Here is a 13,000-nt window from a genome sequence, read left to right as displayed (position 1 = left end):
AATAATTCTTTGTTTTGTAAGTGATTAGATCCAGCACAATTACTCAGTTTTCAACTGAATTGCTTATGTTGTCATTATGAGAAATAAATAATTCCGTAATATAGCCTCATTCTCATTTTTTTTGTATAAAGTCACAATTTAGGAGCCCTGAAAAGGAGACTTTACCTTTCAAAGACTCCAATTTTTGGAATGTTTTAGGCAAATATCAAATATCATGAGGAAAATGTTGAAGCATAATAACAAGACATCAACCAAGAATTCGAAGCTTTGTCTTAAATTAGTTTTCCACATTGGCTCATCAGACCAGAGAATTAAGCCACAAGACAGCACAGCCGCTGTTTTGGACAGGCAATCCCAAAACAACAATCTCAATCCTGTAGACAAATTGTCAGCATATTTGAAAAATTCTGTTGAATCCAGGGAGTTAGGACAAATCTGGGCAAGAGAGCCTTTAAACAGCTAGGAATGACCTACAAGAGTCTAAATTCACAGGGAAAGTGACTCTCTCTGAACCAAAACTAAAGACCATGAAGAAGACAGTTTAACTGGCATGCTATGTTTTTATTAGCCATTTTAATTACTTTATGCTTTCATGCTTTTTAAACTAAACAAATCTATTTCTCTGGCTGAATGTAGACGTCGATACTTGTAGATGGTGCTGCTATTTTGCCAGGTCCCTCTCGAAAAAGAGACTGTAGACTGTAGCAAAAAAATATATTTTTCACCATATTCTGAAAATAAACATATTGATAACAGAATGGCGGTCATCAGAAAGCTGTTCTAAAGACATCTGGTTCTAAAATTACTATTTTCCAACATAGTTTTTTCAACTAAATTTGTTCTGAATGTTTTACAGCGCTACAATGGACTGGCAACCTGTTCAAAGTCTACCCAACTCTATGACCCTTCAACGATAAGCAGGTACAGTCCATAGATAGAAAATAAAAAATAAAACTTGGAACATTTCTCCACACTTTGTCAAACAGTTATATTGATTAAATGATTCATCTTTTGGTGTAACTTGTATAGCTAAAGGTTTCAGAAGAGAAATGTTTCCATATTCATTATATTATATCAATGACGTTCTTTCTTAAAATCCTGATCAAACTTAAACTAAGGATTCATATAAAATGTAAAAGTGAAGTAGTTTTCAATCTTACCATCAGATGAACATAAGCCAATGATTAAAGCCAAAATCATCAACACACGTAAAGAAAATGCCATTGTATAAATATATTCCTAGAAGTATCGAAGACGAATATTGAATATCTTGAATCTTAAATCCTGGTGTTTCCAACATAAAGTGTCCGCATGTCACAGGACACTTCGCTCTATAAAGTGACTGACTTCAGAAGACTGACTTGTAATGTCAATGGTCCCACCCATAGTCCAGTGTCTGAGACACTGGACACTGGACTATAGTCCAGTGTCTGAGACACTGGACTATGGTGCCCTGTTTATAGCTGAGGAAAGCCTCAACCTGCAAGGAGAGAAAACACATTTTTTAAAAAAAGAACCTTTCATAACTCAGAGAGACGCTCATCTTGGGAGAAATGGCCACTGTATCACAATTCCCATCTTGAAGAGAATGTGGACGTAAAAGAAACTCTGCTAGAGATGTCTTTTCAGAGTTTATTCAAATACATAATTGGTGCACGTTTTCACAGCTATTGAACTCTGCAAAAAATATTTGACAAAATTTCCATTTATAAGTTACAGACCAGGTCCAGCTGAAGTTGGTTTATTTTGAACGATGGATCAGAGAAACAAAAGTGCCTACTTGCTTATCTCTGGTATCTTAGTTGTGACATTGAACATTGATGGTGTGCAACATCAGGCCAAGGATCGGCAACAAACAACCTTATGATGTCATTTCTCCTCAGACTATAAATCCTTATCAACCAGGATATCCTGTCAACGCCTCCCTCTGGGTTGGTTCCAATGTTCCACTCATTTCCAGTGTTCAAGTAATCACCAGCACCTGTGTGCTATTTATTGCTATGTGGAAATGGGACGTTTTCTTAACCTGCAACACAATTAAAGCCAAAGCACTGAAACAAATCTCAAGGAGGAGAAGCCGTGGCTCCAGTTTTGTGGAATGGAAAAAATAATATTTTAAATCAACAGTATTTTAGTTAGTAAAGCAAAGCAAAGTGAGAGAGATCCTCACTTTTTTGTTCTGGTTTAAGAGAGTAAAAATGTTCAAGTTAAAGACTATTAAGTTCTCTTTACAAGAGCAACCCTGTGGTTCCTCCTGTAGATAAACCCTTGAATCAAAAATTATGACGTGTGACCTTTACCTTTGAGGAGATGGGGTGTGTTTATGAATATGAATATAATTTCTCTTGTAACCCTGGTTGACCTGTGGTTCTTGCTGGTGACGCTGGTCAGTCTGTGATTCCTTCCTGGAGGACGGCATCGGCTGAGATAATCGACCATTTGTACATTGGGAGCATTAAATATTATGTGCGATCAAGAAACCCCTTGTACAAGTGAATGGATGCGTTTGGTTTAGAGAGGATATAATACTTGTTGTGGTCCTTGAATGCATTTTGTGTTCACAGTGGTTTTCATTGTGCAGTTTTAGGAGTTTGGATTTAATTCAAGACGAACAGAACTCTGAACATTGATCCGTAGAGCAACGGATCTACTCGTCTACAGTGTGATAAAAACGTGAATCACTGTCAGTAGTAATAATAAGGTGCATAATGCAGCCATTTCACTGCAATTTAAAAAAAAAGACTGATTAGCCTTTTATTGTGGTCGTTAACGCAGCTTGTCACAAAAATTGTGACGTTTTAGGACGTCAAATGTTTTAAAGTTTTAATGGCATGACTTCATCATGAACAGGAAGAGTAAGTGGGTCAAATCAGAATAAACCTCTGCTAACAGAAAACATTTCACAAAACTCAATCCACTGCTGACCAGTTTGTTTAGGAATAGTAGAAAAGCCAGAGACTTGAAGCCACCATCTGGGTTTGCTAAAAATGACTTTTTCTTTTTTTACTATGTGTTGATTTTGAATATAATCCTGTCTGAATTAAATTGACAACATACTTCTGTAAATAGTTTGCATATGAATAATTTAAATACAATTAAAATTTATTCAAAATTTGCGTAAAATACAAAAGCAGTGATACTGTGACAATGCCGATGGTCATGACTCTGCTACTATGGCGACAATGAAATAAGATATACAATAAATAACCAGTCTGAAAGATTTCTTCAAACCAAAAACAACAGTAAACACATAAAAAGGGAAACTTCTCATTGCATCGGTATTTAATGTGACATTAAATAAAAGAAACAGCCTTAATTTTCTACACCCACTTAATCTTTGAGGGTCACACATGTGAAAGGACTAAAACAGTTCACAATGTTTTATTCAGAACTCTGTTTTCGCATCAACAAGCTCAGTGGAACCAGGAAAGGATTAAGAGGTGGGAGGAAGTCTGCCATGTCTGCATCCTCAGACTGGCCTGAAGAGGTGGCTCCTCTGTGGGCAGCGCCAGCAGCTTCTGCCTCCTGGCTGCGATCTGCAGCTGGAGCTGGCCCCCTCTCAACACGGCGCGCATTCTGCAGCTTTGACATCAGCTGCTTGGCAGGCATGGAGCAGACAGGAGCAGAGAGACTCTGATGCATCTGAAACCAGGTCAGGAGGGAGAAGGCTTTCAGGATAATGGAAACCAAGACAAAAATTTACACATAGACAAAAATGTCGGTGGAATGACTGAAAATCCCTGGATTACATCATGAAAACCCGGCATCTGAGCAGGTGTGTGTAGGCTTTTCATATCCACTGTGTTCTTCTGTCTGCCAGTGGAATCCCACCCAGCAACGTTTCCAAAACCAAAGGTTTAATGTTGAATAACTTTCCTAAAAGCAGCAGAATCTACCTGGATCAGATGTTTCTGCAGGTGTTTGCAGTCCAGATGATGAAGCTCTTCTGGGAGAGACATCAGCAGGTCCAGGACTATCGCACTTTCTGGACGGCAGAAGACAAAAAGAAGAAAAGACTGATTTTGTTACTGTGGCTATTAGGATCATGGCATCATTTTGAACAGTAAAATAAAATTTTCACAAAATGTTACAACGCCGTATTTTCTTGCCAACAAATCTTTCCTGGGTTGTTTTTCATGTTTTAGCTACATTGTGTGTGTGTGTGTGTGTGTGTGTGTGTGTGTGCTAGGGGGAATTGATAAAAGATTTTTGAAGTGAACTTCCTAAATATTTATTTGCCTAAAGATTTTATTACATGTGAATGTCAAAGGTAAGAATGTATATATGTAGAGCTTGTTCCTTGTGTGACATTATAGTAATTGCATTACTAAATATAAAATTGTACATTGCTTAATACACAACAGAATCATAATACGAAACCATTATGAGGCCTGACTGGAAACAACATGTTGCCACGGTGATCCATGGATCAGAGTGACGCTCTGGTAGCTTTGGGAAGTGAGAGATTGTGGGGCAGATAACAGTTTTATGGAGGCAGCATCACAGTGGAAAACGTGAACCTTGAGAGGACGACTGACTCTGACCTGCTGATAAACCTCATGTATACTGACATGAGGCATATGGAGCCATTAACCGATTACTATAATGGAGCCTGTGGTTTAGATTACCGTACATTCATGCAGAACTAAAAAAATAAAATAAAAAAATGCTACTTTGAACCCGATTACTCTTTTTAGTGCTCCGTTTTATTGGTTTTAAGATTTGTAACATTCTTCTCCAGCCAGTGTTTTGTATTTTGCTTATCCTGGTCGCTAAGAACGACTCTGGAAAAAACTGCAGCCTGGATAACTGTAGGCTGATTGCACTAACCATTATCTTATAGTTTACAGACTGCATATATCTCATCCCTAAATAATCAGTTTAGCTTTAAACCAACACAGGCACTGACAAGGGTATACAAGTGCTTCTAATATAAACGGGGAAGCAGCATCTGTGCATCAGCCTTCAGTTTAGTCCCCAGTTTATATGCTAAATATATTTAATGAGCCAGTAAACACTGCATAAAAGGTGAAACACTAAAAACAATCTAATGTATGCAGATGATGATGGTCTCCAGCCCAGGAGGTGCTGATCTACAGCTGCTCCTTTAAAATATGTACTGAATATGGTGTACAATACAATATCAGGCTTATTATTCTATTATTCTAGGTGGAGTTTTGAGGATAAATTGGCAAAATGTTCCCTGATAAACTGTACAGCAATTTTCTTGATTTTTATAAAAAGGAGAAATACCTAGATCCTTTTATTACTGATCAAACGAATGAATGATGATGATGATATATAGAAAATGTTGACATGTAAGTTGAGCTTCTGCTCAGTCCCAGTATTAGCTCTCATTCAGTCAAAAAACAAAAAACAAAAATAAATAAATGAATAAAAACACTGGCTGAGGGTTTTTTTTTTTAAAATGTTGTTTTTATACTTCAACTTATTTTATACTTTTAATTATGGGTTTTATAACTTGTGTTATTTTTATTTGTGTAACAGTAGACCCACGTTTGTTAATAAAGTTTGGAGACAATAAATTTAAGTAAATGTGAAACACAATTAAATACAGTTATCAAAAGAAAAAAACTACTCAAACCAATCTGGCCTTATTTAAAAAAGGAGCTGCTCCCCAACTGCCATCTGTGGTTTTAACAAATGCTGCAGCATCTCACTAACCTTTGACTATGCCATTCCAAAAGCTTCACTTTTTACCCAGGAAAACATGCGGTGTGATATGTGATGATGTCAGTGAATGAGGCAGTCCTCATTGCCATCAGCTCACATTTAGTGAATAATGACTTGTGATATAACCAGAGCTGCACTGACTGCAGTTTTCTGGTTGATCTCTCAAAAAGCCTGATCTGCCGATTCATGTTCTGATTCCAATACTGATTTTCTTTTTAAATAACTAATCCCGTCAGGTGTTATAAATTCACAACACGTCTTCAATGTTACAATTTCATTTTATCGAAAGACTTAACTGCACATGAGGTAGTGTTCTGAAAGATAAATAAATATTTTTGAGGGTTTTTTTAACCGATGCACTTGTTGGGTTTCCATAGCTCAGAGTAGATTCAGCCCCAGCAGGAGTTGTCTTTCTGCCTGGAGCTCAAAGCAAACCTAGACTCCAAAGTCTATCCAGCTACGGAAAAACATTTTCTATATTTTATTTCAACAACATAGTTTTATTAGAAATGTTACTCCTGGCTGTTATCCACTGGTTTTATTTTTTTTTGGGGGGGGAGAAGCCACTTGACTCTATGTTTCATTAAACAACAAATGGCACCAAATAAGCTTAGAAGGGCAGAATAGATGGCACTGAAATAATGAAAGTTTAAATTCTGCTTCAAAGTGTATAGAAATATGGAATTAAATTGGACTTTTTATGCAAATGTATTAAATTTATCAGTGTCTGTTCTGTTTTTTCTTTATGACTGAAAGGTCGTCCAGGGGACGTTAAATTAACCGATTTAAAAAGTACAAAACGTGAGACGTGAGGCTGGGTTAACAGGTGATTGATTTTTTTTTTTTTTTTAGGGAAAATGCTTTTTTAAATGTTAAGGCCTGATGCCCTGTAATAACCTACAAATAAAATGGTCAAGTCATATTTGGGTTGTTTTTGTAAGTTGGTATTTGCAGAAATGACTGAATTAGATGGACATATGGCATCACATTGTACTGACTGCAGACTTATGAATTAAAATCCTACCAAGGAACTGTGTTGTTTAGCAAACAAATCCACAAAATATCAAACTGTGATAAAGCAGCTGATTTATACCCCTAATCAGCACAACCATTTTAGAATTTGAGTGAAGTTTGTTGATTTTTGTTAGCTTAAAACAGCTTAGTCAAGGAAACATGTAGGTCACCACTGTTTTGTGCCATAAAAAAACAAAACAAAAACAGAATATTAAACAGAACTCTTCATCATCTCCTAGTTTTTCCTGAATGTCTGTACTTGCATGAATATTTCAAAAGCTAAATGTGGGAGTTAGTACAAACTAATTAAAGCTAAAAGTTTGTCAGTATTGTAATGCTAATGTCACTGACGTTTTCAGAGCAACCCAAAGTTTCCCTTCAGTCATCAGATGATGTAAGGAGGATCTTAGCAAATGCTAAACGGCGCATCGCTGACTCACCCATGGGCGTTAGATTATAATCCTCACTGGGGTTTTGGACAACACTCAGGAACTTGTAGATCTTTTCAAAGTCCACAGCAAAGTTAACTCCAACTGTCTTTGGGTCATCTACCGCAGCATGTTTACTTGATTGTCCAAACGTAGCAGGCAGCTCAGCGGCTGCGTGGGAGAGTGGGACTGTGGAGTGGGGAGAGGAAAAACTGGAGACGGGCAAACACAACGAAACAGCAGACTGAGCTGCTGCTGAGACAGGGGAGAGGCCAGAGGCAGCCGGAGCGAGAGGCTTTAGAGAACCAGAAGATACGAATGCAGGAAGTGTTTCTGAGAGCAGCGGGGCGGCCGGATCTGGACATCCAGTTAGCGAGGTGGAGGTGGAGGCAGCAGCGGCGGAAGGAACGGCTGGCTGTTTCTGACGTGGAAGGATCTTCCTGGTTTGACCTCTAACAGCCTGAGATGGTGCTGGGAGTCTCCTGCTCCCTGACCTGGCTGGAGCCGGAGCCATGAGCAGCAAGGCAGAAGGACGCTCTCCTGGGCCGAGGCAGAGAGAGAGAGAGAGAGACTTCTTATTCAAAGCTAAAACTTTTTTTTAAACTGCAAAAAGTACAAATTTCAAACTTTATTTAGGATGAACAAGCATCTGAACCAACTAATATGACAGACAGTGAAGGCAGAAAATATTCTCAGCTCTTGACTTTTTACACATTCTTATGTTACAGCCTTATTCCAAATTGTATTGAAAGGATATCTTTTCCTCAAAATTATGAAAATGTGGGATTTTTTTTTGTATTTTGTACATTTATTTAAAAAATAATTTTAAAAACATTGCCTTGTTTTGTCTGCATTTACAGTCTTTGCTTAAAAGACTAGGAGAAAGATGAAAGAGCACAGCTGGGTCATAACTTTACAATCACTTCATTTCATTGTTTATGTGTGGTTGCTGGGGTGACAGTCGGTGGGTTTAGTTACATGTATTCATCTGCTGAAGGTGTATTGGCACACACTGGATTCTCTGTTCGGCTTGTTCAGACTGAATACCAGTAAAACTAAATGAAAATAAAAAAATAATGCAAAAACAAAATCTTACCAAGAGTTTTTGATCTAGTTTCTAGTGCAAATATCTTAGAACACTTGAAATAAGACAAAACTGACTTAAAAGTAACTTTTAGCAAGATACAGGAGCTTGTTTTAACTAAATGATTCCTTAATATTGACGAAAAAGTTCTTGTTCCATTGGAGGATTATTTAACTAAAAAGACAATTCCCTATGTTATAAATTAATTTATCTGCCAGTAGAACTAGAACTTTTTCATCAATATTAAGGAATTATTTACTTCAAACAAGCTCCTATATCTTGTTGAAACATTATTTTTAAGTTGGTTTGTCCCATTTCCAGTGTTATAAGATATTTGCATTAGAAACTAGACCAAAGATACTTGGTAAGCTTATGTTTTTGCAGTGAATGCAACTGAATATTTCGTTATCAAAAATCTAGCACAGCCTCTGATGCACTCACTTGTTTGTGTTACATATTTTTATGAGTCATTTTGTGGAAATCAGTTTACCCTCTGACCAGAAGTTAGTTTTTTTGTTTGTTTTTTTTAAAAAAGGTAAAACATTTAGTTAATTATGATACATTTGCAAAAGCAGGAAAGGTTAAAATATCTAAGGGGGCGAATATTTTTTAGAGGCGTTGCAGCTCTGCTAGTAATAAAATTGTTTCACATAAAACCACCAGCAAGCCAACAGAATTTCAGCTGGATCAGCAGCTTTTTAACCCACAGAACACAGAAGGTGATCTTTAGATCTTTTTTATTTTCAGCATTTGACCCTCTGGCAGGCAGGCAGGAGCGGCCAATTCAGGGTCTCCTCCCGGAAGAGCTTAGACTTTATTGTTCATAATGTTTAGAGTCATGATGTTCAGGTCCAGAGCTTCCACATTAAAACAGGAAAATGGAGACGTTTACAGGTTTCATGACATCAGAGCACAATCAAAAGGTTTTTGACATCAAGGACAGGATTTTAATTGTTCTGTGATCGTACAGTGGCTAATAAAAATACAAGATAAAAAAAAATTCTTTGAACCCTTCACATCTCTTTTATGGTGAAACTTTAATGGCGTTTGTCATTCATGATTCATTCAGCAGTGGAGTAAAACGATAAAAAAACATCCCGTCAGCTTTGAAGACGAGGTGAGATAACGCTGCAGATCTTTTACACGTCTGTTGTGGAGAGTGAATGCATGAATCCACATACCTTTCACTGGCATGCAAGGCACTGATCCAACAGCAGGTCTGGGGTCCTGCTTGGGGTCACAGTTCCTCAGAGTGCAGGGCTCTGTCGATGACACAACCAGCATCTGAAGGAAAAGGAAAAGAAAGGATGGTGGGATATTTACTGGTTTAGTTTTGTGAGAAGTTTTCTTAAAATCAGACAAGAATCAAAACAGTTATTTTTTTTTTTTTTCCATATTACAGGACAGTAAAGCCAGTGCGTGTTCTGAAAGGGCTTCTTGAAAGATGAAATGGAAAAACAGTATGAAAATTCACAGCTCATTCATTTCAAGACAGCATAAACTTTACCTTGAATTTAGCAAATAGAGTGGGTGATGCTCCTCTAGATGCGTTACGTTAGATGCGTTCCTTTTTTAACGTTGGGAGACCTACTTCCTCCGTTCGTTTTCCTATGGCAGTCAAACTATTCCCACAGTGGACATTATTCTTTTAGATGAGGCAAAAAGTTTCCTTCAGCCATCATGCAACCTGCAGAGCTGGCAGCTACACTGGGGTGTTTAGGGAGTTGAGTCCTAATACTGTAGCTACATACAGCCGGATGGATTTCCACTGACAAGAAAAAAAAATGCTTATGCTGGAAGAACGGTATGATGGGAAGTCACTCTGACTGACTGCAGTGCCGTAACTTTTTCAAATGGCGCTTTACCGGCTCATGCCTGTGTGGCCCGATACATGAACCTCTGCGAAGGCAGCTGCAGCATCATGAGTCTGTGCAGCACATAAACCAAAAGACAGCATAATCTCCCAGAGTCCGCCTGATTGTAGAAATATGTTGGTTCTGATAAAGATACCATACTGCGAACGGGACATAACTCTAACAACTTTGCTTATATTTAAACTCCTTTAAGCATTAGATCCATTTGGGTCAGGATCAAAACTCAGTGAAATCTGCCGCACACGTCTTGTGCATTTTTCAGGTGAATGCCGAGTCGTAAGCCATGCCCCTTTGGTTCTTTTGGTAGTCTATGCTGCTATGATCTCGAGGGGCACAAGTCACTTATATTTCGGTTGACTGGTCACTTGATTGCTCTTGTTCTAGCATACCTGAGAGAAAGCATCAGATATGACTTTCTCAAGGGTTCCAGCAAGAGTGGAGGCCATGTGTGTCCACTCTTCAATAGGCCTTCTGAACTGCTTCTCCTCCCAGTTCTTCATTTGCAGCTGGAAACGTGCAGATGATATGGTCTTGTTTTTCAGAGAGTCCACCATAGCACTGATCTGCAACGCAGGACAACACACCTCACAGGATTAGTTTTTGTGCTGACATTTCACAGCACTCTACTCATTTTATTTCAGTAGAGTAATCAGATGCATAATAATGGTCTATGAAAGACACAGGATTAAAACTTGTGACTGAGGCATCAGTCATGGGTGCCACTGCACCTCCGATATTTGATTCTCCTGCCCCATCAATAGGTAGAAATTTAGACACATGGGCCCACAAACAAAAGCCGACTGGTTTGGCTCTGTTCGGACTGGTGTTAGTGCTGGGATATATGATGGACTGGGGAGTCAGGAGGCGTACTGGGGGCCACTCTTACTGACAGGGGTGCCGGGTTCTGGCGTGTGGACAGCAGCAGCCTCCGGGGTGAAAAGGTCAGCGGGCAAAGTCTTTGAAAGTCGTTTCAAACATCACTACACTAATATGAAAATAAACATCCCAAATGTTTAACATCAGTATAACAAAAAAAATAGAGTCAACACTAACCAAATCAAACTCACTTGTTGTATGATCAGCTTCAAGTATTTTAAAAGCTGCTCTTTTCCATAAAATAAAAAGAGCAGGTCTTTTTATTTTATATGGGAGGGGAACAGAAACATAAACTGTCCAAACTCAAAGAAAACGATATTCTAGTACCGCCACCTAGTGGTATGTTTGAAGGAATATCTGGAGGTATGTTTCTATGGCTTCGGTTGGTCTGACATATTTGTGACCAACAGGCAATCTAGTACAAACTCCCAGGTTTTATAATCTGTGAAAATCATGAAAGTAATTTTTTCTGTTTTGTCAATTTCGAACAAAGCTACTATTATTAAACTCTTCATTGAGCTAGGTTACTCTAAATAAAAATAGTTTGAGTAGGTTTTACCTAAAGTATCTTTTAATCAAATCTCTAAGTGTAGTGTACACATGTTCCACTCTACTATTTTTAGGATTAAATTGAGGCAGACATCTGTTGCCAGCGCTGAATGTGTTGTCTTTAAATATGGACCACTGATATTTAATTGAAAAGCAAATAAAATCCCTGAAGACCTTTAGATTTTTTTCTATACCATACAAACACAAAGCATCTTACATCAGTGTTTCTCAAACCTTTTCAGGCTGAGGATCATTTAACTCATGTAGGAAACACTTAGGGACCACCTAAATAGCCCCACAATAACACAACATCTTAATATACAACCTGAAATGAAAAATATTAGTCTCTTAACTCACTAATTGTCATGAACAATTATCCTGAGAGCGTTTTGATTCATTTATATAATTCTGAAAGTGTGGATTCTAAGCTTGCTCATGATGTCCAAAACATGGAAATATTATTAAAGCACAAGTTTTGTGTGCATTAATAACATTCAGGTCTTTTTGTCATTTAGAAGCACAATTGACTTGAATTGCTTTGGCAGAAACAAAAATCTTCTTCTGCGCCATTAAATATGAAAACAATAAATATACACAGTATTTTCCAGGTTTTTAGGTAAATGTGAGACTGGCTTTAATGTTCTTTAGAGTCAGGAGTCCATTCTGCCCAGCCAGTCTTCCTTATTAAGTCCTTGTCACTAAAAAGAAACAAACTCAGATTTGAAAAATAACTCTAGTTTAACCACAGTTAATACATGATATACCAGCGGGCCAATGACTTTTCCCCCCAGGGGGGAATGCGAGGTTTGGGTGGCTTTTTTCCACCAATGAGTGAAATTATCATTTAAAAACTGCTTTCTGTATTTACTCAGGTTATCTTATCCAACATTAAATTTTAGGATATTCTAAAACATAAGTGAGACTAAATAAAAAAGTTTTTAAAAATCCCTCTTTTATAGAACCGTCTCAGTTGCTAAGAGTTGTTGCTGAACTATCAGTCAAAACCACAAAAAGCTAAAGGTTTTTAAAAGAAAGGTTTTTGGAAGAAAGGTTTTTGGAAGGGTTCTGTCGTTGGACTCGTCTCGGTTACCTCTGAAATGGACCGAGTAGGAATGTGTTTCTTCAGGACAGCATAGTCTATCTCTTGCAGGCCTCTGTTGGTCTGGCTGAGAGCTTGCAGGGCTTTCAGAAGCTTCTTCAGCTCAGGCCGTCCCCACTTCCAGCCCGCTTTCCTGCGGGACTCCGGCGTCTCTGTCCAACAGCTCAACTGTCGTTTCGTTCTGTTCCGAGGCGGCGGCTTCATCCTCACCGGTTCTTCTCACTGGATCTAAAGGAACAAGGAAACGCAGCTAAATAGTCTCAGCAGGTTATGAGGGGAATAATTACTCCGTTTAGATTGAAGCTGAACTATTTTACCTTTATCGTTGTTGTTACTAGTTCTTCTTCTGGTGTTGCTTCTTCTTCTTGTGGTATTTATTAGC

General features: G+C 38.1%; 1 protein-coding gene across 1 annotated transcript; it reads right to left on the bottom strand.

The window, feature by feature from the left end:
• Positions 1-3,260: 3,260 nt before the first annotated feature.
• snapc2 (small nuclear RNA activating complex, polypeptide 2) lies at positions 3,261-13,000 on the bottom strand. Its single transcript, XM_032584197.1, has 7 exons — positions 12,936-13,000; positions 12,610-12,846; positions 10,484-10,657; positions 9,402-9,504; positions 7,149-7,676; positions 3,897-3,985; positions 3,261-3,642 (listed from the first exon to the last, which is right to left on the bottom strand). The coding sequence occupies exons 2-7, from the start codon at positions 12,820-12,822 to the stop codon at positions 3,382-3,384; spliced, it is 1,368 nt and encodes a 455-aa protein (XP_032440088.1). The 5' UTR covers positions 12,823-12,846; positions 12,936-13,000; the 3' UTR covers positions 3,261-3,381.

The sequence above is a fragment of the Xiphophorus hellerii genome, chromosome 14 (genome assembly GCF_003331165.1).
Source record: "Xiphophorus hellerii strain 12219 chromosome 14, Xiphophorus_hellerii-4.1, whole genome shotgun sequence".
Lineage (NCBI taxonomy): Eukaryota > Metazoa > Chordata > Actinopteri > Cyprinodontiformes > Poeciliidae > Xiphophorus > Xiphophorus hellerii.
The sequence above is the reverse complement of the archived record's forward strand: the minus strand, read 5'-3'. Positions and strand labels throughout refer to the sequence as shown.